Source organism: Peromyscus leucopus, chromosome 6, assembly GCF_004664715.2.
Source record: "Peromyscus leucopus breed LL Stock chromosome 6, UCI_PerLeu_2.1, whole genome shotgun sequence".
Classification (NCBI taxonomy): domain Eukaryota; kingdom Metazoa; phylum Chordata; class Mammalia; order Rodentia; family Cricetidae; genus Peromyscus; species Peromyscus leucopus.
In genome coordinates this window covers 73,597,400-73,623,881 of record NC_051068.1, presented here as the reverse complement: position 1 = coordinate 73,623,881, position 26,482 = coordinate 73,597,400, and the positions used below count along the sequence as shown (strand labels likewise).

Genomic DNA, 26,482 nt, shown 5'->3' with positions numbered 1-26,482 from the left:
CAGAGTAGACCTTTGTTTCTGGTTCTCCAAATGGCGCAATGCTCTGGCCTAATGACATAGTGCTAACTGCACAGACTTTAAATTCGCCCACCAGTTCTATCACTCGCTAGCTGAGGAACTCGGCCAAGTTGTAGACCTTCTATAAAACTGCTTTCAAATCTACCAATGTAATTATTATAATCACACCTGTCTCACAGAATTGTTGGAGGATGAGTCATTATAAAAGAAATAGGGTTCCTGGCACACAGCAATCTCCAATGTTGCTGACCATATTTGTGCAGCAAGTGAACATCCTGTTAAATGTGAAAATCCAGTTCCAGGTCTTGGTTCCCTCTCTGACAGCTTGTGTAATCCTGGATAATTGACCCAACCTTTGAGTAGTTCAGCTATTAATCATAAAATGAGGATAATATTGACTTTATGATGTCTACAAAAAACTCACAGATAACACATGTGAAAGTATTTGACTGATTGTAAGACAGAACACAAAAGCACATGGCTGTTATTTTTCTATATGAACACACACATGGAAAACAATTGCAAAGATTTTATTTAGCGGCTTTCTGTGCTTGGCACTCAGAAACAGTTCCGTGCATAAGGGCAAACTTTTATACACCTTTTCTTCATACATATTTTACATACCCTTTTTATTGCCCACTTTTTAATATTCATAATATTGAATATCCCACTAGGCATATAAATACATTTATCTACAACACCTCAAAACCAAAAAAAAATCTTAATAATATCTGTATTATCTTACTTGGCATCATTTGCGTTTCCACATCATTTAAAATTTTTAGCTTGCAGCAAGCTTCACTTGTTTTCTTATCATTAAAGGATTTGAAAGGAAAAGGAAAGAAAAAACAATCCTCAAACTTCAGAATGCAATGAACTATTTGATTTAAAAAAAAAAGAGAGAGAGAGAGCTACAGATAGGTAGAAAAAGGGCAGAAGATCCATCTGCAATTCTCTCTGGTGTGTCAAGGTTTCTCTTGCATGGGACCAGGGGGAGATCGTCCAGGTCAGGGCTTTGCATCTGGCATTTGAGGCCAGGCCTGTCTTCCAAGACTGTTTTTGGTATCACCTGGGAGATACAACCATTCTTCATTCTCCACACCCATTTCCCTCACCTTGCCAGGCTGAATGCCGTAGAACAGAACTCCCATACAGTGCACCTCTCTCCTGGGTCATTATTGAGAGCTGTGGAATCAAGCATTCCTTGTCCTAGCCCTTCTCATTGGTACCCTTGACTATATGCTGGGTCCCAAAGAGGCTGACTCTCCAATAACACCATCATTCTTTCTATAACTTTAGGGGCTAAACAAACCCAAACAATTCTCCTTGGGGAATTACATCTCCTCGTTTGTTCACATCTTCTCAGTCTTGCTGTCCGCTCTCTCCTGCTCTCGATTCTCTTTCTCTCTCCCAGCTTTTCTCACCCTGTCCTTCCACAGGCACCATTAGAACATCAATGATGGCACACTGACTGAAGAGAGCCAAAAGTTTAAAAGCAACCTTTCTCAGGAAGCCAAGTCCAGTTGTACCACCGATGTCTTTCCACCTCAGTGATGTGGAGAGGTTCTAGGGTACACGGTTCATTCCAGAAACATGGTAAGCTGCCAGGGAGAAAGGCTAATGGCTAATAATGACCCAATCCATCTAGGGTTGTATACAGACAGATTTTTGGTGAAACCACCCACTCTGGGCCTCCCTTCATAGAGTTCACCCAGTTCAAAGTCAGTGTATAGAATGTTTGTGTTTGTATTATTTTGTGTATGCATGTGTGTGCATGAATATATGCATGTAAGTGTGTGTGTGTGTGTGTGCCTGTATGTGTAACTTTTCTTGACTGCTACATACTATCATCTCCTTCAACATTATTATAAAATTATTATTCAGTCTCTTCAAGGCCACTCTGTCATACACAATGCTTTTATAGAACTAAGAGTTTGGAAGGCAGAAGAATGACCACTGAGTTATAGATGATGCACTCGAAGGATCCTTCAGTGGTATCTATTGCTGTTCTCTGTTTTCCTTATCCAGAAAAAAACAAAAACAAAAACAAAAACAAAAACGAATGCACAATTCCTATTTTCCCAAGGCACGGGGTTCCCAAAGAAGAAGATCCACCCACAGAGATTCTGGAGTCTTGACTGCCATGACCTCCATGGTGTTTAGACTGCTCTTTAAACCATGTGTACTGACATCTGGGAAGAGGAGCCTGGAACTGCCCCATACTGTCGGCCATCACAGGTGTTGGTAGCCTGCTGATTATTGGCTGAAGGGCTGATCATGTGCATGCTGTGCTCCATCCCTGTGGGCAGGTACTGCCTCTCTCCAAAGGCCCCATTGGAAGGAGAAGAGCAGAGTAAAGTGCTTTGAGATGCGCTCAGTTTTTCTGGGCTTGCAGCTAGCCTGGGGGAGGTGGGGAAATTGTATCCATACAGATTGTAGGGATTATGAAGGGAGAAGGCATTGTAGGAGCTCTGCTGCATGTGGCTGCCACCAAACATGTGCGGTGATGAGGAGCTGGAGGCCGCATTGCCTGCCTGCATGACATACTGAAACTGGGAAGTGGGGAAGGACCCCAACTGGCCACCGTAGGCTTCCATCTTGCTGTTGCTAGGCAACGAGGGAGGCGTTGGTATTCCTGAGATCAGAGATGGAGTCCTTTGAGGCATGAAGGTTTCAGAGGGCTGAGTGGCTGAAGCTGTGCCACTCTGGAGCCTGTTGTAGCCACTGTCACTCAGCCCTGGGTAGCTCTGTAAGGCAGCCATGTTGCTGCGGGCACATGGTGGATAATCAGAGAGGTTTAGATTACACAACTGGCTTTCTCGACAGCCCACGTTGAAAGTATTGGGGGCCAAGTGAAAAGTTGGAGGAGAACAGGACGGAGATAAGAGATGCGAAGAAGCCGACGGGGATGGTGTCCCGGTACTGGAGGTGGTTGGGGAAGTACCTGTACTGCCCCCTGAAAAATAAAACATAAATTCCATTGATTATGATTAGTCTGTCTAGGCCAAAAGGCCTACATTTTCACAGAGCAATTGCTTCTTTTTACATCAGAAGATGATGTCGCATGTTTGAGCGCGCATTACAAAGAAGAGGACAAAGGATGACACCAATCACTAGTCTTTGCATTTCTTTCTGTAATAGTTTTAGTCACACTTTAAAAATTTAGAACAAACCTCTGGTGTTCATTTTTTTATATTCTCACCATCAAAGTTGCATTTCTTTCTGCAATAGTTTTAGTCATACTTTAAAATTTTAAAACAAACCTCTGGTGGTTTTTTTGTTTGTTTGTTTGTTTTTTTATTCTCACCATCAAAGTTACTTCCTAATAAGACTTACAGTGATCAGCAGTAGAAACTACTAGCTCAGCCCTTCCCATGCTCAGGGCAAATGTGTAAGGTGTAGATTTTATCCAGTAACTGTTTCCTATCTTGTAATCTTTGGTAGTATACCAAAGCAGGTCAGTAATCTCATGGAGATGGAGCAGAGTGCCAATTCAGGACTTAGGCCTGAGAAGGCACAGAAAAGGGACCTGGGTGGTAGAACCTGGGACATTAAATTGGAGGTCCAGCATATCGTATCAAAGATACTTGGTAGGCCTAAATATAAGATATAGGCTAAAGTGAATCAGGACTAACTTGAAACAAAATCACAGTCCTGGGGATCTACTGATATTTTACTGGAGCCCGCCAAACCTGAGAGACTGGAAGAAAAGTTGTATATGAAGCCAAACTAGCCATAAACTAAGCCAAATGTTAGCTGATGGATTCTGCTCTCAGCTCTGCACACTAACCCTGCTTGCCCCCATTATATCCATAGCTTTGAGTTCCTTCATGAGAGATGAGGAATCTAGTAGGAACAGTGGTTCTGAAGCTGAAAGGTCCTGCCAATTTTAAATGCTACTATGCCAGGATTCCACCTCAGAACAACGAATGGAGAGTTTCTGGGTATGACAATTCCATGTCAGCATTATTTCAAGGCTTTTCTAATGTGCAGCCAGGGTTGAAAGCTCATGATGCAATATGAGTTCCTACTTCACAATATGAAGACCAGTGATTCTGAAACTTTGATGCACATGTGAATCAGCTGGAAGGCCTATGAAAACAAGTTGCTGGCTCCATCTGGTTCCTGAATCTGTGTATATGGGGCAGAGCTTGAGGATGTACATTTCAGGTTCAGATGTAGCATTTGCTATTGAATAACTCCAAAATCCTACTTCCAAATGACCCTGAATCTGTCTTGCAAGGTGTTGATCACCAGCCATGTAGATGGCAGGCTGTATAAATAGTTGAGGTTCCAATGGACTAAGAACCAGTCCAAGCCAACCTTTTTTAAAGATATTCTCCAAATAAGAAAGCCAAAGGTGACCTTTGCAAGACCCATCTTTCTAGGGCAGGAAGCATCCATCCACTCTCGAACTCTTTCTTTTTTTTTGGTTTTTTTTTTTTTGAGACAGGGTTTCTCTGTGTAGCTTTGCGCCTTTCCTGGAACTCACTTGGTAGCCCAGGCTGGCCTCGAACTCACAGAGATCCTCCTGGCTCTGCCTCCCGAGTGCTGGGATTAAAGGCATGCGCCACCACCGCCCGGCTCTCGAACTCTTTCAATGGACTTCAAAGGCAATAAGTGCTTAGGGTAGCTGAACCTTCACTGAATTCCAGATTATTTGGCTGCTTTGACCTCTCTAGAATCCTTCTTGATGAATTCTCTTCTATGCACCATTATGGTACTTCTCCTAATTGTTGAGAAGCATAGTCCTTCAAGGCCACATGTCCAAGAAACTAAGCATCATTAGGAGGGAAGGATTTTTCAGGTGAAAAAAAAACAGCAATGAGTTTTGATTTGTTTTAATCAATGAAGAAAACTAGAAGCATTCCAGATGTATTGGGAAAATATCTATAGTATTCTCTGAAGGGAAGGTGTGGGTAGAGGGAACAAAAAGCCTCAGCTTAGATCCACAAGCATGGGAGTATTGGTAGCAGAAGCAAAGATTTGGCTTTCTTGGTATTTTGTTCAGAACTAAATTTGTATAGCTCAATTAAATCATCTCTTCCATGGCCAAAGGAATTTCCCTCAGTGAACATTCAGAACCAACTGGTATTTAAAGACAACCCAATCAACTGCTAATTTTAGAGCCATATCAGAAAAAAAAAATCTCTTCTCATAACAAATTCCTATAAAAAAAAAAACTAAAATGATTTTTGTTCAACAGTCTATGGCTAACATTGTCCATGACTACAAGCAGCTGGTCACAGTGGGAGGAGCTTCTCTTCATTTTACGGTCACACACTGTGAAATCTACCTCTGAGTTCTCCACAGCTGTGGAACAAAGGGTGTGAACCAGTGAGCCTCGCTTTCCCTCCTTTCCATGTTGTAGCTGTGTCTAAGGATTAAAGGAAGTGTGAATAGTCAACTCCAACTGCTTTCCAAGGAATCATTTTAATCTAATGAGGGAGTCCTGGAAGGGGAAGATTCCAGAAGTGGAAGTAGACCACCTCATACTTCCTGCTGCGAGTAGCTGGATGGCCTCCTCTGCCTCTGTAACCTACAGAAAGCTCAGAGATTGATTTTTTTTTTCCTCTTTGAGGCATCTTATATGCATTTTCTGCTTTCCCACCATAAATGCCATGAACTTTACTGCAGTAAATGTCGTGGCACAATGGAGAAACTTAACTCCAGCTGTAAAGAGATTGGTGCTTTACGAGATATGAATATAGTCTCCTGTCTTTGAAAACTAGTCCTGCTCCCTCTAGCCTGGTGTTTATGTGGCCCCTGAGGAGACCACCTGTTCTGCACACTGTCCTATCCTGTTGTAGGTGAGCTCCATCAGGCGCTGGCCTCAGCCCTGCTGCCGGAAGTGCATGATGAAGCAGATGACGTTCTACAACTCTAAATGGTTTTCTCAGATGGCCCAAGATGGAACGAATGGTACTGATTTAAGGCCTCAATTGGTTTCACTACAAAAAAAAGAGAGAGAGAGAAGAAGAAGGGAACTATTAACAAGTTACAGGGGTTTCTGCTGAGCAGATGAGAGGCACATGTTAAAAAGTTTGTAGTCAGCTTGCTTCGGCTTTTAAATGACATTCACTGGAAATGAGACTTGGTGGCCTGCTGAGCTGCAGGGGGGTGGGAGCCCCCATATGAGCTAGTGTTTGAAGGAGAGAGGAAGCCTGTCCAAAAGAGGGTCCCGTTGCTTCCAACCACTTTGAAGAAACATTGTTATGCACTTAAAGTACTCAATACAGATAATAACTAGTTCTCAAAGTCCACATAGAGAGAGGGGGCTGTGGTATTCATTTTGTAGAAAAGCAAACTGAGATACTGAGAAGTCTTTATTCTCTTATGATCTAATGGCTTGTCAAATGTTAAACAAGATTGGGAGTGCCAGCCAAGTGCTAAATAAGCTTAAGGAGGCAGCCCACCCTCCCTGTACATTTCAACACTTGGCTAAGCAGAGACCGCTCATCACAAAAAAAAAAAAAAAAAAAAAAAAAAAAAAAAAAAAAAAAAAGCCAGGGCAATGTGGGAAGCCAGGCTGGGTTGATCAGGGCTGCCTCTCAGAGTAAAGCTTGCCTCTCCATCCACTATAGTGTCCCTTTCTTCACTCCCGTTTCCTCTGTCCCTGCCAGGTCATGGGTTCTCTGAGCATCTTGATATAAATTTGCTTAATAGACAAATGTGGACTGTAGACATGAACGACCCTGATTCCAATTCCTGCTATCTTACAATGGAGCCCTGGTTAATTAGCCTCTCCAAACTTTGGGTTCCATAGTTATATAAGCGGGATTTCTCATAACTATCTTTCTGGGAATGTTTTGAGAAATTACAAAGTGACCTTATTTTGGCATGTAGACATTAAATGTGTTCTTTCATAGGAGAATGAGTAAAGAATGGGAAAAGAAACCTTGAAGAATGTTCACTCCAATGGAGATGGCTCACAAGTGTTGGCTTCTGTCCAGGGAGAGCAGGGCATCTTGGCCTCTACACACACTAATGAGCATGATGTCACAAGATATATGTGCCATATTATTTCAGGCTAAAAGAACCTTTATGGTGTGGATGATGGAAGACATAGGTAATTGGCAGCTCTGGGCCCACCTGAGCTATGTTCCCAAAAGTACTCTAGTTCCTCTTTGAACGGTCTGTCCTTCCTCCCTACTCTGTGAGCCCATGAAGGAAATGAGCTGTTCCATGGCTCTATTTCTTCTCAGATCAAGCAAAGCAGAACTGATTGCATAAAAGTAAGTACACTGGTGCCTTCCCCATTGTCCTCAGAGATCCTAACCCACTTCTGAGAGAGGATTAAAACATAATGCCATTAATAACTTCATATTCTTAGGTAATCCAGAATTAATCTCCACCATTCCAGCTCTCTACATCCTATTTTACTCAGGGACCAAAGTGAGGAGGCACACATTAAAATGCATATCCAACATTAACTTATGCCAATATTCAAGGCTAAGAGCCAAAACAACCAAGAATGCATATTTAGTGGTGAGCCCATATGAGGACAATAACCTAGAATACACTTGTGTACCATGAAGACAAGTTAAATGTGTCCGTGAAAATCCTGAATACCAAACCTGCTGACTTTTGCATCTTTAAATTGATCACTTCCAGATTGTAACATGGGGGCTTTCACATGCAGCTTCCTTTTGAGTTTATTTTGTTGTGCTACACACACACACACACACACACACACACACACGCACGCACGCACGCACGCACGCACGCACGCACGCGCACACAACCAATGAGATAAAACCCCATCTGGATGAATAAAGAATAAATTTCCATGTAATTACTTGTTCTACCGGCTAGACTCTTCTCTCCTTATAACTTGATGGCATCTGTCTCTGAAGAGTGCTGATTCCCAATGTATCCAGACATGTACGAGGTAAAACATCAGCAGCCCATGAACTGAGCCCAGTGAAGAAGCCCATAGGCCATAAAGTTTAATGAGCATGGCAACTGAGAAATTATCCTCAGTTGAAATGAGAATTTTTCTCATGATGCAAATGTGAGCATCATGGTCCTAATGGGAATTGTCTGGTTTCTATCGTAGAATGATGGAAAACTCCTTCACCCTTTTCCGTAAAATGTAAAGCCCTGCTCAGCTCCAAGTTTATTCTCGTTCAAGTAGCCTCATCCAATCACTCTACTCTGTACCTGGTCCTATTTTGCTTCATTCCCTAGACATACCACCCCCATTTCCTAGCCTCCCTCACTTGGTTTTCCATGCTCATTTTCATCCTTGCTGGTTGTCACATGATCTGTTGTTATTGTCATTTAATCTGCTTTTCTGGGGGGGGGGGAGTGTTGGGGGGAAGCAATGCTTTCTTGCTTGCTTTCGTTCTTTCTGGGAACCCAGCTTTCTTTCACTTTCACACTTTATCTCCAGGAAAGGCCTATGTACCTGGCCAGGAAAGCAAAGTGTCAGATTTCTCCCACCACTACAGTAATTGATTCTGAGGGGACCTAATTAGAATCAATGAGATTTGGTGAGGTTTTTGCTAAAAGCCCTTGATCAGAGGCACATGCCCTTTCCCCTTAGAGATGAAGCAAAAATATCTACAGCCAAGGATATTTTCTAAGCTATCACAGGGGACAATTGGGAATAAAGTCACCATGGAGGAAAGCAGAGTATAAAGAAATGGGCACATTCTGGCCAGAGTGAACTTGCTTAAGCCCTTAACTTAGGCTTTGCCTAAAGAAGCTTCTTGAATCCTTTCTGTTTTACAAGCCAATGAATTGCTTTTTAATTTGCTATGTTTTTTCTATTTACATAAAATTCTATTTGATATGTATCTCTCATTCTATGGGTTGTTTTGTTTTGTTTTGTTTTGTTTTGTTTTGTTTTTACTATGAATCTGAAGGTCTGGGAATATTAGGATGAATCTGGAGAAGAAGAACATAGAAATCCATTTGTCAGGTGGAAGCTGTGGATGAAGCCCTTGACCAGCAGTTCCTGTGGTCTTCCTGTACGCTGTGAATATGTATTGCTATGGCCTATGGCAAGACAGAATAGAGCCAGGCAGGGGATCCAAGCAAAGATACAGGGAGAAAGAAGGTGAAGTGAGGAGAGACACTGAGCCCTGCCCAGGGGAGCAAGATGTAGTGGGACATGGGTAATGCCACAGCCATGTGGCAACACATAGATTAATATAAAGGGGTTAATTTAAGATGAAAGAGCTAGCTAGCAAGAAGCCTGAGCCATAGATAGGCCAAACAGTTTGTAATTAATATTAAGCCTCTGAGTGATTGTTTTAAAAGTGGCTATGGGACTCTGGGACCAGGTGGGACAGAGAAAAGTGTCTGGCTACATATGGTGCCCAAATATTGGGCAAAAATTTCCACATAAAACCTGAGAAAGTTCTAGAACACATAATGGGATTCAAAAGCAGCTTCCTAATTGTGTCTCTCCTGTGGGCTGTGGTAGAGAGACACTGCAGCATGCTGGCTTGAGGTACAGCATGGTGGGTTCTAGGTGTGGGGGCTTGACCTACAGCATGGTGGGTTCCTGATGCAGTACACAGAGGCATTTCCAAGCTGCTCAGCATGCTGCATGGTGGATTTAGCTTTTGCTCATGCAGGCAAAAAAGTCTAAATGATACACAGTAAAAAGAGGCTCAGACAGGAAAACCTCTAAACAGGTGCCATTATGTTTTACAATGTGTGTAAGCTTAAGAAAGAAATAAAAAAGGGTATGGGCAGTTGTAGAAAGAAGTAAATAGTTTAAAAATAAAGGCAAGTCTTGGAAGAGAGAAGTAAAGTAATATAAAAAAAAGAAAAAGCAACATAGAGGTGGGAAATGCACAGGGAGTCTGGATCTTGTATAGTACTGTGCTGATTTTGAATTTTTTTAAACACTGACAAACAAACAGCAGCTGCTGAGAGATGTGGGTTTGAAAGAGGGACTGATGAAATACACCAGCCTAGACATTTTAAGAATGCTTTAACTTTAGATCAATAGTCCCAAAATGTATCTGTAAAATGGAACTTAAAAGATGCGTTGCTTTGGAGAAGAGGTTTTGCTTTTGTTTACACAGGAAACAAGAGGCTGTGGATTCATTCCAGATTAATATGGATCAGATTTGATCAAGGGAGACCTCCTTAACCTTTGGCAGGTGATATTTATCAACAAAGGTTACTGCTGGTCTTCCTAGGACTTGGTCAATATCTCAAAATTTTTCTTAGGGACCCCTGGAGATGCCTTCAGCCACAGACAGCAGGAAGCAATATGGAGAAAACTACTCTCACATTCCTAAGTGTTGGGGGTGTGAGTGGTCTTTGGTTATTTGATGGGTTATGGATTTGGTTATAATTTCAGGGAATATAAGAATATAGGATAAGAAGACAACTGTGAACCTCATATATTTTACATTGGCATGGATTTTGGTATAGTGATACAAATTTAAAGTTAATTTTGTTACATTGTGTATATATGTTTCTATTCTTGTTTAAAGAATTTTTGTATATTGATACAAAGTTAAGGTTATTTTTGTTACAACATATTGTGTATGTGTTTCTATTTTTGTTTAAGGTATTGTACCTATGCAGTTCATTTAAAGTATAAGGTAAAGTTCTAATTTTTAAAGCTATTATTATAGACTATTTAGGATAATCAAAAAACATTTATAACAATCAAATTTGTAGATATGTTAAGTATGTTTTCAGGATCATATAGAGATACATTTTAGATAGATGGTCTTCAAATACTTCAAAGACCTATAAAATATGGCATTTAAATATTTTGTTAACATAGGGCTTTTCATGACAATGAGATACATCTGCTCCTGGCTGCACCAATTTACTTCAAAGATGATGGGCATCAAAGAAACTCCTTATGGAGTTGCTTTCAATGTGTCAAGCCCAGCCATTTGGGCAAAAAACTGCGCTTGCTTGGACTGCTTGACAGTATATTGTATAAACTGGACATGCAGAACCCATGAAAAAATGACTGCCAAACTCTGCCAAAAAAGGGTGAGATGGTCCTTTAGTTCCTGCTTCACAAAAGAAACTGCCAGACATTCTGCAGGTCACAGAGAAAAGTGACTGATGAACTTTGCCAAGATAGGTGAAATGGTCCTTCAATTTCCTGCTTCACCAAAAAGTATGCCAGAGACTATAGACCTGTAAGCTGAAGACAGATGTCCCAATATTACAGAGGAACTTTGGGTGACTATCCAGGCAACAGATATCTCTGTCATTTCTAGAATTTTGGAAGTTGCTTACAATGCACTTCCTGTTTATTCAGATAATAGTATATCCTTCTGGGGTCTTTGATGGAGTTGAAGACTAAATAATTATAATTATAGTTTTCCTTAGTTATGATAAAAGTAAATTAGATACAAAACTTTAGACTCAAAAAGATAGGATAGATGATAGAATATTTTCTTTAATTTTGTTAAATACAAATAGACTAAATATTGTAACTGTAATTCTTGCTTGATAACTGTTTTGTTATATGTAATTTTACTATGTTAAAAGGAAAACTTTCCTTTTTGATTAGACAGAAAAGGGGAAGGGCTGTGGGATGGTCTTTCTGTATGCTGTGAATGTGTGTTGCTACCAATGGTTAATAAAGAAGCTGCTATAGCCTATGGCAAGGTAGAATAGAGCCAAGCGGAAAATCCAAGCAAAGATACAGGGAGAAGGAAGGCAGAGTGAGGAGAGACACTGAGCACTGCCCGGGGGAGCAAGATGTAGTGGGACACGGGTAATGCCACAGCCATGTGGCAAAACGTAGATTAATATAAAGGGGTTAATTTAAAATTAAAGAGCTAGCTAGCAAGAAGCCTGAGCCATCGACCAAATAGTTTGTAATTCATATTAAGCCTCTGAGTGATTATTTTAAAAGTGGCTGTGGGACCACAACACCAGGGCAGGGCAGAGAAAAGTTTCTGGCTATAAGCAGTAACAAGATATTTGAACTATTTGGGTGCCTGACAGATACCTGGCTCTACTAAAAAAAGAAAGTATGATGAGCTACTCGCCTTCATTTCAAAATACACAATCTCTTAAATGGTGATGAAAATTAGAGGAGTTTCTGTTCTTTCCTGGTTCTCCTCAATAAGATCAAATTAAATAACTAGATACAAAGGCAGGAGGTTTTCAAAAAGATGACTTTTCATATATGCACATTTATACCAAATAAGGAATGCAAAGTATAGAATAGAAAAACAGCCACTGTTTAAAAAAATGTCTAAGACTGGACAAGATGGTTCAGCAAGTGTAGGGTCTTGCCACCAAGCCTGATGACCTTGACCTAAGTTGGATTACCAGGGATCAAATGATAGAAGGAGAGGACAGACTCCCAAAGTTGTCCAAAATGGGTGCACACACACACACACACACACACACACACACACACACACACACACACGATAAACATAACAAAAGAATTTTTTTAAATATTTCTAAGTCCATGGGAAAGATACATGGAAATATATCCAAAAAATGATTACAACAGGAAAGTGATTCTGAGAACCAAGTGCAAACTCACAAGTGATATGAAGATAAAAAAAAGAGCAAGTTACAATATCAAGGTGCTATATTCTGTTGGGTTTATGAAGCATGGCCAAATACTTAAAAGATGTAAGGAAAGTTATATTTCAAAAGACAGAAATAAACAATGGCAAGGTCTTGACAGAATAACATTGGGAAGCCCAGGATAAAGTGGGGTTCATAGATTACCAAGATGGTAGTGACCATCTTCTTCTTCTGGGCCAAACACCTGCAGACAAATATGATCACTTCACTTTCCTATTCTTTATGTTACCAATATGAACATTATGTTTTGATACATGTCTATGTTCTATAATTTTTAAATCACGATTAACACATATATTTCCTCAAACATTCATTTTGTCGTGGTGTTTTTTGTCTTGTTGGTTTTTGTTTGTTTCTTTTGATTTTTACTTTATCTTTTGAGGCTTTGCGGGAGGTTTTTTTTTAAAGGAAAAGAGAGAGGAAGAACATGAACTTGGGTAGGAAAGTAGATAGGCAATATCTGGGAGGGTTGAGGGAGGAAAAATATGTTTAAAATACATAATTTTTAAATAAGGCCAAAACCAAATTTTAAAAAGTTAATAATCCTTCTATTTAGTGTTTAGTAATATAAAGTACATTAACATCATCTGTAGTCTCCCTACAGTGCTATGGGACAACTGGACTTCTTACTTATCAATCAGTTTTTCACCATCCTTCCTCCACCAACTAATTACTTATTATTATTTCTGGTTTTCACTAATCTCCTTTCCCTTTGAATTTGAACATAAAGTTGATGAATCCTTGGCAAGCACATTAACAATATTCCCCAACACAGCACCTAAGAGAGTCTGTGTACTCATTCTGTCCCTATGCAAGTTTCAAATGTGAATTATATATTATGCCTGGACCCAGGAATTTAATCATATGGGGAAAGTACTGAGACAAACATCAGTAAAAGATATTAAACAAAGAATGAAACAGGTAGGGGTTTGCCCTAGAAGGCTTTAGACTACTGCAAACAGCAGAGAAAATTCCCCCAGGAAATGCTACTTGAGCTGAGATTTCAAACAGAGATAGTACTAAGAAATCAAGTGAGTGAAAATGAGCCTTCGAGGCAGGGAAACAGCATGTGACGGGAAAGAGCACAGCATGTCAGAAAAATGAAAGCAGAAACAATGACTCAGGGGAGAGGGGAGGTGGAACAGACTAAAGGATGTGTGGAACAGCCTTGAGTCCTTTGAAAAGCCTAGGTGCTTTTGTAAATAGTTTATCCTAAGGTGCCAATTTCTCTAATCCTCATTCTCCATCTCTATTTTAGAGGTCACTAGATTTATATTAAGCAGACAAAAATAAATTGTGACCGCTGAAGAATTTGAAGCAAGAAAGAGTACAGAGTTGGTATGAGTAGATGTCTGCATTGAAACATGGACCAGAATGTCTTAGAGCAGAATATAGATGCTATGGAGGACATCATAATCGGCCAGGTGAGAGATGATGATACATCAGAGCCAAGTGGTGGCATGGGAGATTAGAGATGTGAACAGATTTGAGAACATTAACCATAGGCTATGAGGATGGGGCAGGGAGAAACACTCTTGATGGCAAGTCAGTGTGGGATCCTTCTCTCAAGAGAGGGTCTTACATCAGTTTTGAACACATTAAGCTTAAGTGAGTTTAGGGCAGTGGTTCCCAACCTGTGGATCGCAACTCCTTTGGGGGCCAAATAACCGGTTCACAGGGGTTGTGTATCAGATATCCTGCATATCAGATATTTACATTATGGTTAGCAACTAGCAAAATTACAGTTATGAAGTAACAATGAAATTAATTTTATGGTTGGGGGTCACCACAACATGAGGAACTGTATTAAAGGGTTGCAGCATTAGGAAGGTTGAGAACCATTGCTTTAGGGAGTAAAAGTACAATGTGTTATCAATTACAGGTTGAGTATCTTTGATCTGAAATTATTGGGATCAGAAGTATTCTAAATTTGAAGAATTTTTAGATTTTCAGAATATTTATATATACCTCTGAGACATTCTAGGAATAAAACCCTAACCTTAAAACATAAAATTCATGTTTTGTTTTACATATACCTATACACATAACCTAAAAGTAAATGCATGCAGTATTTTTTAATAATTGTGCCAGAGGATCTGCATTATTCCTGCACTCCAAAGGATCTGTGTAAATTAGTCATCTTTGAATCATTGCAATGACTTCACAATTCAAAAATTACTGTCCATTAAGCTGTTTTCTCAATATTTTAAATATTTTATCTTTAATTATATGTATATGTAGGGATAGGGTATGTGCTCATATGAGTGCAGAGTCAGATCTCATGAAGCTGGAGTTATAGACAGTTGTGGGTCATATAACATGGTGCTGGGAACCAAATTTGGGTCCTTTGCAAGAGTAGTACATGTTCTTAACTGATGAGCCTTCTCTCCAGCCCCTCAATATCTAACAAATATGATTTGTCAAGTATATAATCTCTTCCACTAGCCAGCTTCTAACTACTACCAATCAAATGATTGAAAATCCAGTCACCTACAGGACCCCTCCATTATTCTAATGCCTTCATTATCGACCAACATTGAAACATCCACCGGTGTTGAAATCTGCCGTGATGTTTGCTAGCTCTTGAGCAGAAGGGAGGCTTCTGAAATGCTAGGTCTCCATGTTTCCACGGAGGGAGATAAAGTACTAACTGTGGTGCAACCAGAATCGTTCCTTTCAGCACAACAGCTGTCAAGTCACTTGGATGAGCACTCATGAAAGTCCAGTTTTATCATACAGACATCTCTACTGCATAGATGGGGGAAACAAGGCACAAATTTTATTTAAAATATCCATCAGAGAATGACAGGACCACATTATATTTGGTATAGCAGACCTGGATTCTTAGTTTTCTGTCTATTGCCTTGGTCACCTTCTTCATGTGTGATGATCACTCTTGGCTGTCAGATTGATTAGACTCAAACATACCCAGTAGTGCACATTTTCAGGTGTCTGTGAGGTTGTGTCTAGGGACAATTAGGCCATGCCGTTCTTGACCAAGTCCATTATTTAATCTGTGGATGGATTCAGAATCTGAATGGACTGTTAGGATGTGGTAGAACCGTGGAAGAATGAGAAGGAAATGCTGGTTTGCTTACTCTAACAGAGCCCTGTCAAGAGTTATTATCATGTTTCAAATACTTAATCATCAACGAAACAAGTTACCATTTACTTTCATGTCAGACACTTTTGTACAAAGGCAGTAAGACATAAGGATGCCAAGGACAGTGATCATCAAGTCATGACAACTATTTACCATACACTGAGAGCTTACTAGGATTTTAAATACCTGGTCTCAGTAAATATTTACAAGAATTTATTATGTTCTTCAGTAGCATGCAGAAAGAAACACTGAGTAGCAAAAAAGCTGAGCAACTGAAAGAAGGTTAACACTAGGAAGACGTAATGCTAAGAACTTAATTCAAACTGCCTAACTTGAGTCATGTTTGTTTGCTGGGGATTGAAGCTGAGTCCTCAAGCACCCTATGCAAATGCTCCACAACTTAATAAAGTCCCTAGTCCCCTTTTTACTTGTTTATGTGTGTGGGAGTGCTGATTAATTTTTGCCAACTTGACGCAAACTCAAGTCACCTGGGAGGAGGGAACCTCAGTTGAGGAATTGCCTCCATCGGATTGGCCTATGAGCATCTTGTGGGGCATTTTCTTGACTAATGAGTGATGTGGGCAGCGCCAGCCTGAGTTATATAAGGGTGGTCCTGAGTTATATAAGAAGGAGGTCGGAGTATGAGCTTCTGTGTGAGCAAGTAAGTAGTGTTCATGGTCTCTACTTCAGTTCCTGCCTCCAGGTTCCTGCCTTGAGTTACCTTCCTCCAAGATGGACTATAACCTGTCTGCAATATACACTTTCCTCCCCACATTCCTTTTAGTTGATGTTTTAGCATAGCAATAAAAGCAAAATGGGACAGATAGGGTCTTGCTAAGTTGTACAAGCTGGCCTTGAACTTGCTCTGTAACCCAGACAGGCTTTATATGTGTGATCCTCCTGACCCAGCCTTGCAAGCAGCTGTACCAGGAGGTACCCTTACATGAGTCTATGCTTTAATTATATCCATCTTTAAAACTCAAAATATTTCAGCAATGTTGGTCACAAACCAACATTAGTGTGCAAAGTATTAGCTTCTCCCATGAGAAGGGCATGGTATCAGATTTTATAGAGTCCTGGAATGGCCTCCCAAGTAACTAGAAATTCAAAAATTAGGCTTCTATCAATGTTGAGAATTTCCTGGAACAGAATGAACTCAATTTGAAAATTATGTCCAGTGTCACTTTTGGAAGGGGAAGGCTGGAAAAGGAAATATAAACAATCCTACGCTCTGGAAGATTTCAACATAAGAACCCAGGTGGATGGGCCTCAGAATATGGCTGAACTGACAGAAGGAGTCTAAATCCTCTGAGCCTTCTGTACACCTCACCGAAGTTTTCTAACCTGAGCTACAAGGGAAGGGAGATTGGGAATTTGGGGGAAAAAATCACAAAGAAGTGGAACAAAGTCCACATAACTCACCAATGTGACAGGGTTGTTGTTTCAAACAGGAAAAAAAAAAAGGCTAGTTTACATTAACAAAGTTCTGAAGGGCTCTAAGCAGCCCCTTCTCATGTGAGACTTCATTGCATTCAGCTGAGAACTGAAGCTTTCAGCACTAAAAAACTAGAATAAGAAAACTCATGAGGTCTCCATGAGGAGTAAATGAAGGTATTATGATGGTCTCCTTAAATGGTAAGGCCTATGTGAATGCTTGGCAGTAGTCACAATGATTCAATTGTGATCATTATCATAGATAAATAACCTTTGGGCAGCAAATATAGTTTACAGCAGAGCATTTGCTTAGCATGCACAGGACCCTAGGTTAGATTCCTAGTACCACTGGGAAGGAAGGAAGGAAGGAAGGGAGGGAGGGAGGGAGAGAGGGAGGGAGGGGAGGGAGGAGGGGAAGCCATGCGCGGCGGTTTAAATGAGAAATATTTCCTATAGGCTCATGTATTTGAACAGATCATCACCAGTTTATAGCATTCTTTGGAGAGGTTGTGGGACTTTCAAGTGGTACAGCCTTGGTGGAAGACATACATCACTGGAGGCAAGGCTTTGAGCCTTTTCCTCTCTGCCTGCCCTTACCTCTGCTCCCTGTGTGTGGTTGAGAGCTGATCTCACCCACATGCCATGTCTTCTCTGCTATTATGGACTCTGGCTCCCTGAAACCGTTAGCCAAAGCAAATTCTTTTCTTCCTTGAGTTACTTTTGACCATGGTATGTTATCAACAGCAAAGGAAAGGAAATATCACACAAATCTATGGTTTTAGGAAAGAATTCTGAATACAAACGACATGCTGACTCTGGGTCCAGCTCATTTGCAGGGCCAGTGGCGATTTTGTTATTCATGGAGCTGTAAGTTTTCTTTGTTCCCAGAGTGTCCATGTAAGGTCTGTGTTGGCTTAGGGCCAGCAGTGCCATGATCAGTTCAGCACACACACCCCCATCCCCAGTCATCTGCAGAGCAGAGGCCTCACCCGAAGCTTTACCTTGCTGCTTTTGCATGGTGGTGAAGTCCTCAAAAGTCAGTGTGCGCACAGGAGGTCTCCAGAATGCATAGGTCTCCATGATGGCTTCCAGCCCAGTTCTGGAATGAGAATAGCCAGGAAATCAACATGTAAGTAATCACAAACATACCCTGACATTTGAAGAGGCAAGGTGAGTTGTCTGACATATGACAGGCATTGAGATGCACACCACTAGGCTAAATCAGTCTGGCAAAGTACAAGGTCCGGATGCTGCTACATTGCTGGAGGAAGAACAGAGGAAACTAATTCAGATCAATCACAAACAAGTCCCTAACCACGGTGAAATTCAGCTCTGGTTTTCCTTCCAAAGCGGCTCTATGGGCATGATAATAAAGTGTATTTAAGGTCAAGGCTATCATGAGTACAGTTGAGCAAAGAGTAGCACTGCCTGCTTCTCATGCCACCACCGTTACCTCATCATGGCTGACACATGCTGCCCCAGAGCCAACTCCACATCCAGAGTGTGGAAGGCTCAATGAAGCTGTCAAGCTGATGTGACTTCAAAGGTCTCCCAAGTCAACAGAGAAGAGTGGGGCAACAGAAATAGGAGGAGAGTAAACAAGGACACTCAAGATTTTACTATAGTGAGAAATACCCACCCAAAGGGAAAAGAAAGTATACAACAGGCAAAAAGGACACTCCATATCATCAAATGTTTATCCTCATTTGCAACCTAATAAATAAATGGCCAGTGAGAACCATAAACTGTCAGATTTTAGAAAATACCTAATATTTTTAGTTACATTTATTTACAGCTTCTGGTTTACTCATGCTGGACAATCTGTAAATCCTACTGTATGCACTCTATCTCTTTACCATTCAACTAGGTCCCTATATGAAGTACTGAAATAACTACCCAGGGGACTTCCAGCATATTGTTGACGATATGCAATATCCTTAAAGCAGAATGTTGCTTTGGAGCTCTGTTAAAAGCTGTGAGTAGAGTTTTTGAGTATTTACTATTTGAAAGCTGTTTCCTTTGAGTCAGGAAGTGGAGGCTCCGGGACTGTGTGGAGAAAGTCGAATGGAATCACAGTGGCATATGTCCCTCCATCGCGAAGTCATCCCAAAGGGCATGAGGTGCCTCTCAGCAAGCAGATCTTTCCTACTGAAAAAGGTATGCTCTCTGACCTTCTACTTAACTAATCCACTTGTTCAGCTCTGTTATATGCTAAGAATAAAGTGGGAGGTTTTATTTTAAGTGAAAACAAATACCTTCTCCCTTTAAGTGATGATAATCCCCCTGGCATTCTTGTCAGATGAGCCACTGATACATTGACCGGTCTCTTTGTGTTGGAAAATTTGCTTTCTGAATAGGCTTTACTTGTACATTTCTCTTTCTAAAGGCTTCTCTGGATCTTGGAGGCTTTAAATACACTAATGCTGGCAAACAGAACTCTGTATTTTAAGAAGAGGTCGGCAGGAGAGAGCAGTGCATGGTGTTTATTAGCTGTTAATCTGTGAGAAGCAGGAATAGATGAGATCTCTACTTGGTCTACATTGGTCTCGAATACAGTTCATGGAACTATTTGTGGGTAGAAAGAGCTCAGGCAATTAAGGGAGTTCGGAATAATAAGGGGATAGGCAGATAAAGCCACGTTGAGCCTGGGTGGATAGAAGAAATAGATAGGCCCAGCTTAGATCTGACTGCTTTGTCCTGGAATGTTGGCAGCCCACCAGAACAGCCTAGGATTCCCTTTAATGGCACAGGAGGCTCACCACAGATGACAAGGGTTTATTATTCCACCTTCCAGTCCGTCTTTTCCAGGGACAAGTGTACAGCATAAGGACAAAAGCTAGCACAAGGACAAAGAACAATCCCTTCTCGTTTTCGTAATAGAGTGCTAGGAAACTGTGAAGTTTCAACAGTACCACAGTATAATGCCAACACTGTATTTTTTTAGTAAGTAGAAATGGGTTTGGTTTCTTTTTCATAATACTATTTCTAAACACTATGGCATGGAATGATTTATTTTATTTGATTTATTTTATACTATCATATAATGACTGTGTGTCAACTATCAAATTTAACTTCAAAACAGTGATGGAATCATAGATTTAAAACATGGGGAGATGCATTTTCTTCAGTGCGTATCCAGCCTCTGTTGATGCATTTCCTTGGGAAGGCATTTTGAGTTTTTTGTTAGATTAAGCTGCTTCTGATATTTGGCTGAAATTTCTGATGTAAATCTCATCCTCTGGTGAAGTGATGAGAGTCTCATACATTGACAACAAAGCTGCTGTCTTTCATATCCTCCTCAAGGAGACCTTCCTTAGCCTAAGAATACAGCATGCCATACATAGACAAACCTGTGGCCATTCAGGAGTTCATATAGCAAAAGTTATTCTCATGGCAAAGGAGTAGAGCAACTTTCCCAAATTAGTGACAAAGGATATAACATTATTACTCACACCTTACTATTAAGCTATATCTGCTATAGATTTTTTAATGTATAGGAAAAATGTAAATTAGCCTTTAATATGTATTCTCCTACACAGAATGGTAGGAATTGCATGCATTTATGTTACTTAGTCTGTTTTTAGATTTTGAATGTTTCCATTTTTAGAAAAATTCATCCTGTTTATTTGCTATATGCCTTATATTCTATTTGTCTCAAATTCTATCAAGCTTCACTGACTATATCTATGTATTAGAAATCACTAGTAACATATCTCAGAATTTGGTATGGGGCCATAGCACAATTTAATAATCCACCTCTTTCTACAGCTAGCTTGTATGTACTTCAAGGAGTCAGAACCAATGTTTTTCTTTGCTCAAGTGTCTAGCATAATGCTTGCTGTACAGTATGTCTCAATTTACATGCACTGAATTAGTAAACAAGTGTCATTAGTTCATAATTTTAACAAGACAATTTTCTCAATTGACACATGTTGAATTAATTAAGTAGAGGAATTATTTCATAAATTTTAACTAGTATCCATTCTATTTTCTTTTTTAAACAAATTTTTTTTTCAATTTATTTAATTTTATTTTATGTGCATTGGTGTGAAGGTGTCAGATCCCCTAGAACTGGAGTTACAGACAGTTGTGAGCTGCCATGTGGGTGCTGTGAATTGAACCTGGGTCCTCTAGAAGAGCAGCCAATGCTCTTAACTACTGAGCCATCTCTCCAGGCCCCATTCTATTTTCCTAGCTTAAAAATTTTAAAAACAACTTGGTTTAAAAATGAAATATCTGAGGATAGAAAGAGTCCTCTAGTGCCAGAGATTGGGGCCTTTTACTCTCTATCTAACTGGGCGTGTGCCTGTTTTGACCTAGGTCTCAGGAGGGTTTCCATTCCCCTCTGGCTTTTTTTGTCCTAGACTTAGAATGTTTGCCCTTCCATAGAGTCTGAGTGCCCTATCAGAGTTCAGGCAATTCCATCCTTTGTCTTCTACAAAAATGTCTGTCAACTATTCATCAAGTTCTTCCGCTACGAGATGACTACTCAAGTTATCTTGCGCTAACTATTGTTTGTTTGCTGTTATCTTGCCCTAATTTTGTGAATTTTTTATCTTTGGGCTTAACAAAATGGACTCATTATTCCACAAATGTGAAAAGCTGCATTGGGTAGTGTCTGGTTAACACGTTCCACATGGTGGGCCTCTGTGGGCTGTGGCACAGCAGAGACCTGGCGTCATCTCTGGGGCTTCCGATCAGAAACGGTCAAATTGGCAATTATTCCCTCTTGCTGACTTTTCCTTGTTAGTCCAGTGACAACAGAGGCCACATCTAAACCCTCCTTGTTTAGTCTTTTGGCTGTAACTTCCTCTCTGGTTTCCAAGCTGATTCTCTTTTGACTTGGTCAAGCCAAAAAATATGCTGAAAGCGAAGAAGAGGAAGGAGGCAGAGCTAGCCAAAGAGCTCCTTCACAAATTGATGATGCCTCAAGATCAACTGATCTGGAATTGCAACCAGATTGGAAAGAAATACACTCCCAATTGCATTTGAAAAAGAAAGAGAGACTTCTTTTGAAGTTCAGCAAATGCCAGACAATTATTATTATTATTATTATTATTATTATTATTATTAAAATATCTGTGATCCTATTTATGTATCACTATGCAGAGTTTTCACATTATCCTTGTCTTGAGATAGAAAACTGCTTCTTCATCATCATCTGTTTATTTTCTCTTTATCTCTAAATTATTTTTACTTAAGTTTAACTTCTCCCTATACCATGTACTGAGACTATTGTGAACAAGGAGAGCATATGCTGTAGGTTGATATGGCCACTGGTCTCCTCTCAACAGAAGGAAGTTCATGACTAAAATTATCCTAAGGCAGCAGGGATTTTGAAAACATAAAGGAGTATTTGGACTCTAAAAAATCTTAGGTGATATAAAAGCAAAACAGACACAGAGTTATTGCCCTTAAGGAGTATCCTGTTCAATAAAGACAGACAGAGGAGGGAGAGAGAGAGAGAGAGAGAGAGAGAGAGAGAGAGAGAGAGAGAGAGAGAGAGAGAGAGAGAGAGAGAAACGATATGAAAAGGACTATTTTACAAACTGTTTGATACACTGGAGATATGCAACTGTGCTATGAAGCATTGAACAAGAGGCGTTCACTATACCTGGAAAAACCAAAGATTCCACAAAAGGTCATCTATTTAACCTTAGTATTAAGTGACACTCTCGGCAACCTTCCATTCCGAACAAGAGGTAGCTTTTGCAGTAGAGTGAACAGTATGTGCAAAGACTTAGCAGTGTTGAAGCAAAGGTATGTTCTGGGCACTTAACAAACACCCACAGGGTTACTGAAGCTCTGTATGTACAGTGGAGGTGTACATAGTGGACACCCAGCCCAGGTCTTATCTCCAAGTTCTTAATCTACCCTTGCTCTCTTGAGGAAAGGTCAAACCTTCCACACTTGCCTCTCTTTCAAACTTTTGTGGAATCAGCTCCAACCTCCAGTTGTTTAAGACATTTTCTGTTTAGATGCTCTAAAGGACCTTAAATAAGAAGCCTACAGTTTGCTTAAGGACAAACCCATTGTGTGAAATTTGGCTTCTCAGGGTACAGCAATTATATCTACCCAATGAAGAAGCTGTTGTCAATAAACCTCCTTCACTGGTTTTGGAAGAATGAGTAATCAATGGAAGCATGTTTGGAATAGAATTAAAATTGCTCATCACCTGGTGGTCCCTGGGTGTTCCTTTCCCACTATCCTTCTTAGAGTTTGGATAAGTTGTAATTGCAGTTCCTGGGCATTTTCAATGTCTCAAGCATAATAAAAATTTGTAACAATACTAAACAGGCTAACTAAAAGATTAAGTTCCTTTGCATTTGACTGGAATAGTCTAGCTTTGGTATTATGAATGTCACACAAGAGAGAGATGAACATTCTAGTTAAGAGCAGACTCTAAATATAGATTGCCTGGCTTCTAATTAAGGCACCTTTGATCAAAGTATGTAACTTCTTCATGCTTAAGTCTCTGTAGTTTTAAGATAGAGAAATCTGTATTATCTTATAATAATTGTGACTTGATAAACACAGCTTGGTTGAAAACAAAACTTCTCAAGGCAAGTGAGAAAATAAAATGAAAGGCTTATGATCATTGCTCCAATTCAAGCAAAAGAAAGCCAGTCATTCTGCCCAAGTGGCAGCCTATTCTAGCAGATACAGTCCTACTTCCCTGGAATTCACAGCTCTGGCAGTCCCCTGGCTCTAGGTAAAATGTAGAAGGAGCACCATGTTACCTAATTCCATTTCTCATTTTCTCATCACAAAACGAAAAGCATGTCCCTCAAGCCCCTGTAGGCCTCATTATCTTGCAGATATTTCAGACTCCAATATACTGACCATTAAAAAGACGTCACTGTGTTCAATGACATTATCCTTGAGCAGGAGCCACAGATAATAAAACGATTGCCAACATTCCCTGGCAAATCCATATGGCCAAGGGGACAATGGTGGAAACAGTTCACGACAAGAGAGGAGGAAGAAATAATAAGGCAGAGAAAAGTATTAAGTCCTGGCTAAAAGGCTACACCATGGGACGTGACAAACAGCTAAGGCTTGGGTGAATAGGGGGAATACAACTGCCAGTAGGAGGAGGAGATGCCAGAAACTAGGACAGGGCCAGCTACCTTGAACGACAAATGCAACAGTCCCTGAGAAGTCCAACACTGATTGCTTCCATAGACCTGCTGAATGGCAGAAGTCACCCATGCCAGGGATAACAAGAAAGTATGCAAAAATCCACAGGGGCCTGTAAGACTGCCAGGAAAGAGCAGGATGAGGTTGGCTGGGAAACTGCAGCCAAAGGCCCTTGAGGGGACAAATGAAAACACAGCAATTGAGCATGAGGGGGACACTTGGGATATACTGACAGTTGAGAAAAGGCAAGTGGTCAGCTCATTGGCTCTAAGCTTGCTACTTGAGACTCATGAACAACAGGGAGCCAGAAGTGGTTGGAGGCATGGTTTCTGCTGCCTGGCCAGCTGCGCCTGCAGAGGACAGGCAAATAATTCTCTGGACTCTGCGACAGGCTGGATCTGCAAATTCTGAAGCCAGTAGCTCAAAATTCAGATTTCCATCAGTGTAAAGGGAAGCACTGGGAGGTACCTCAACTCTGAGGCAAAAATGGACAATGTGGACCTCAGTTAATGTATGAAATAATTATTACCATTGTTTGAGACTTACAATTTGATTAGCTAGCAATAACTGTAAGATTGAATTAATTGAAGTCGCTGGCATTTTGTCTTTTAAACCTGAAAACAGTCATTTCTTCTGTTTAGCTTAATAGATAGATAAAGGTGCAGGTAAGATACATTAGTTGTCTCTGACAGAGCACTCTATTACCAGATGACAGCTAGAGTACATCTACTGGTAACTTCCTCCCAATTCTCCAGGGAAAGTCATTTTGGATCAGCAAAAATGAGCCAGGCTGGGGGTAATGTGTAGATGACTTATCTTTGTCTCTCCATTCGGTTAACTGGGAAATTCCTCATTTTGCACCCCTCTTTCTACTGAGCATTATGAACCTGTAACAGGAGAGGGGTCCTGTTGGAAACCAGAAAGTCATTCTTCACCCCATAGGCATGGCTTTGGGACAGTAGCTGCTGAGAGTGGATTTGAAGAAAATTTTTACTCTTGAAAAGGGGCCATAAGATCTGCCTCAGAACTCAGGCAGGCCTGCATTTCCTAGATCCCTGGAGAAGGACACCCACAAAATTTCAGTGTCTGTAAGTCTTACACAAGGAGGAGTTCCCAGAGGCAGAGTTAAGGCAGAATGAAGTTTCTCTATCACCATTCAAGAATAATTCCTTCAGTGAAGTAGTGATGTCACTGAACATCCTTTTCAACACTCAGATCTCTCCACTCTCATGCTGCAATGCCTAGCAACCCCTAAAATATGTATATAGGCACAAAATGACAAAAAGACTTCCACCAACCACACTCACAGGAAACATAGCTAGCTCAGAACATTCAGAGAGCAGGCACAGACCCAGAATTCCTCTTGTACCTCATGTCTTCCTACAGGTCCTATGAGTGACAATCTGCTAAAGAAACTACTTTTGTGTGTAAATCAGCCTCCATGACACATAACCCCTCTCCAACTCCTCCTGAGTGTAGAATTAAGGTGCCCTGACTCAACGGAGAAGAACATAACCTCCTCAAATATCACACAACTCCAAGGGCTACAGAAGGGTCAGTCTACCTGGGACCTGGCATGGGATCAGCAACAGTAGCTTCTGGAGTGCCATGTAAGCTAGACATAGATGGAGGAAATCATGAGGCGTGCATTGCTGTAGATACAATGGGCTTGGTAGTAAAGATCAAATCCAAGGTCAAAGGCAGGAATGAAGGGTACTAAGGGGAGAACCCAGTCTGTCCCACATAGTATTTCCAAGAAAACTTCAATAGAAGAACCCCTCACTCCCCAGGCAGATCCTAACTGTAATCCTCTCTTTTTTATGGGTGTATTTGTTTCTGAGAAAGTCTCTGGGAATTCCATAGAATTCCCCAGAGCACACTTGGGCTTTTTGTAAAGTCTTGGCAGCCACCTCTGAGAGATGAGGGTTTCTCATCAGATGGGCTTCAGAGACCCACAGAGTTCTCTTTCCCTTCCTTTCCTTGGCTCCTCCTAACAGGCAGCATCTGAAGAGCTGTCCTTCCCTCTGGCTGAGCAATGAGGGCTCTTGAGAGCAGATGTGTCTCCCAAGTCTACTTCTGGATAGCGAGACTCTGCAGAGGTACCTCTTCCCTTCAGCTTCACGACCTTTCTCTTGCCTTTGGTTCATGCTTCCGGTACTGTAATCACTCCCAAGGCATAATTTCACTTCTCAGTTTACTCCTGGGTGGCCTTGTTCAACCAAACTTCATTACACCTTAACT

At 40.7% G+C, this 26,482-nt stretch overlaps 1 protein-coding gene across 2 annotated transcripts in view; it reads right to left on the bottom strand.

Moving 5' to 3' along the window:
* Positions 1-532: 532 nt before the first annotated feature.
* Tbx15 (T-box transcription factor 15) overlaps positions 533-26,482 on the bottom strand; it is a 120,714-nt gene continuing 94,764 nt past the window's right edge. For both annotated transcript variants that reach the window (XM_037206930.1, XM_028877281.2), the window contains exons 7-8: positions 18,103-18,200; positions 533-2,974 (exon numbers count right to left, since the gene is read on the bottom strand). In XM_037206930.1, the coding sequence (XP_037062825.1) occupies positions 2,190-2,974; positions 18,103-18,200 (883 nt within the window). In that variant the 3' untranslated portion in view covers positions 533-2,189. The remainder of the gene's footprint in view (positions 2,975-18,102; positions 18,201-26,482) is intronic.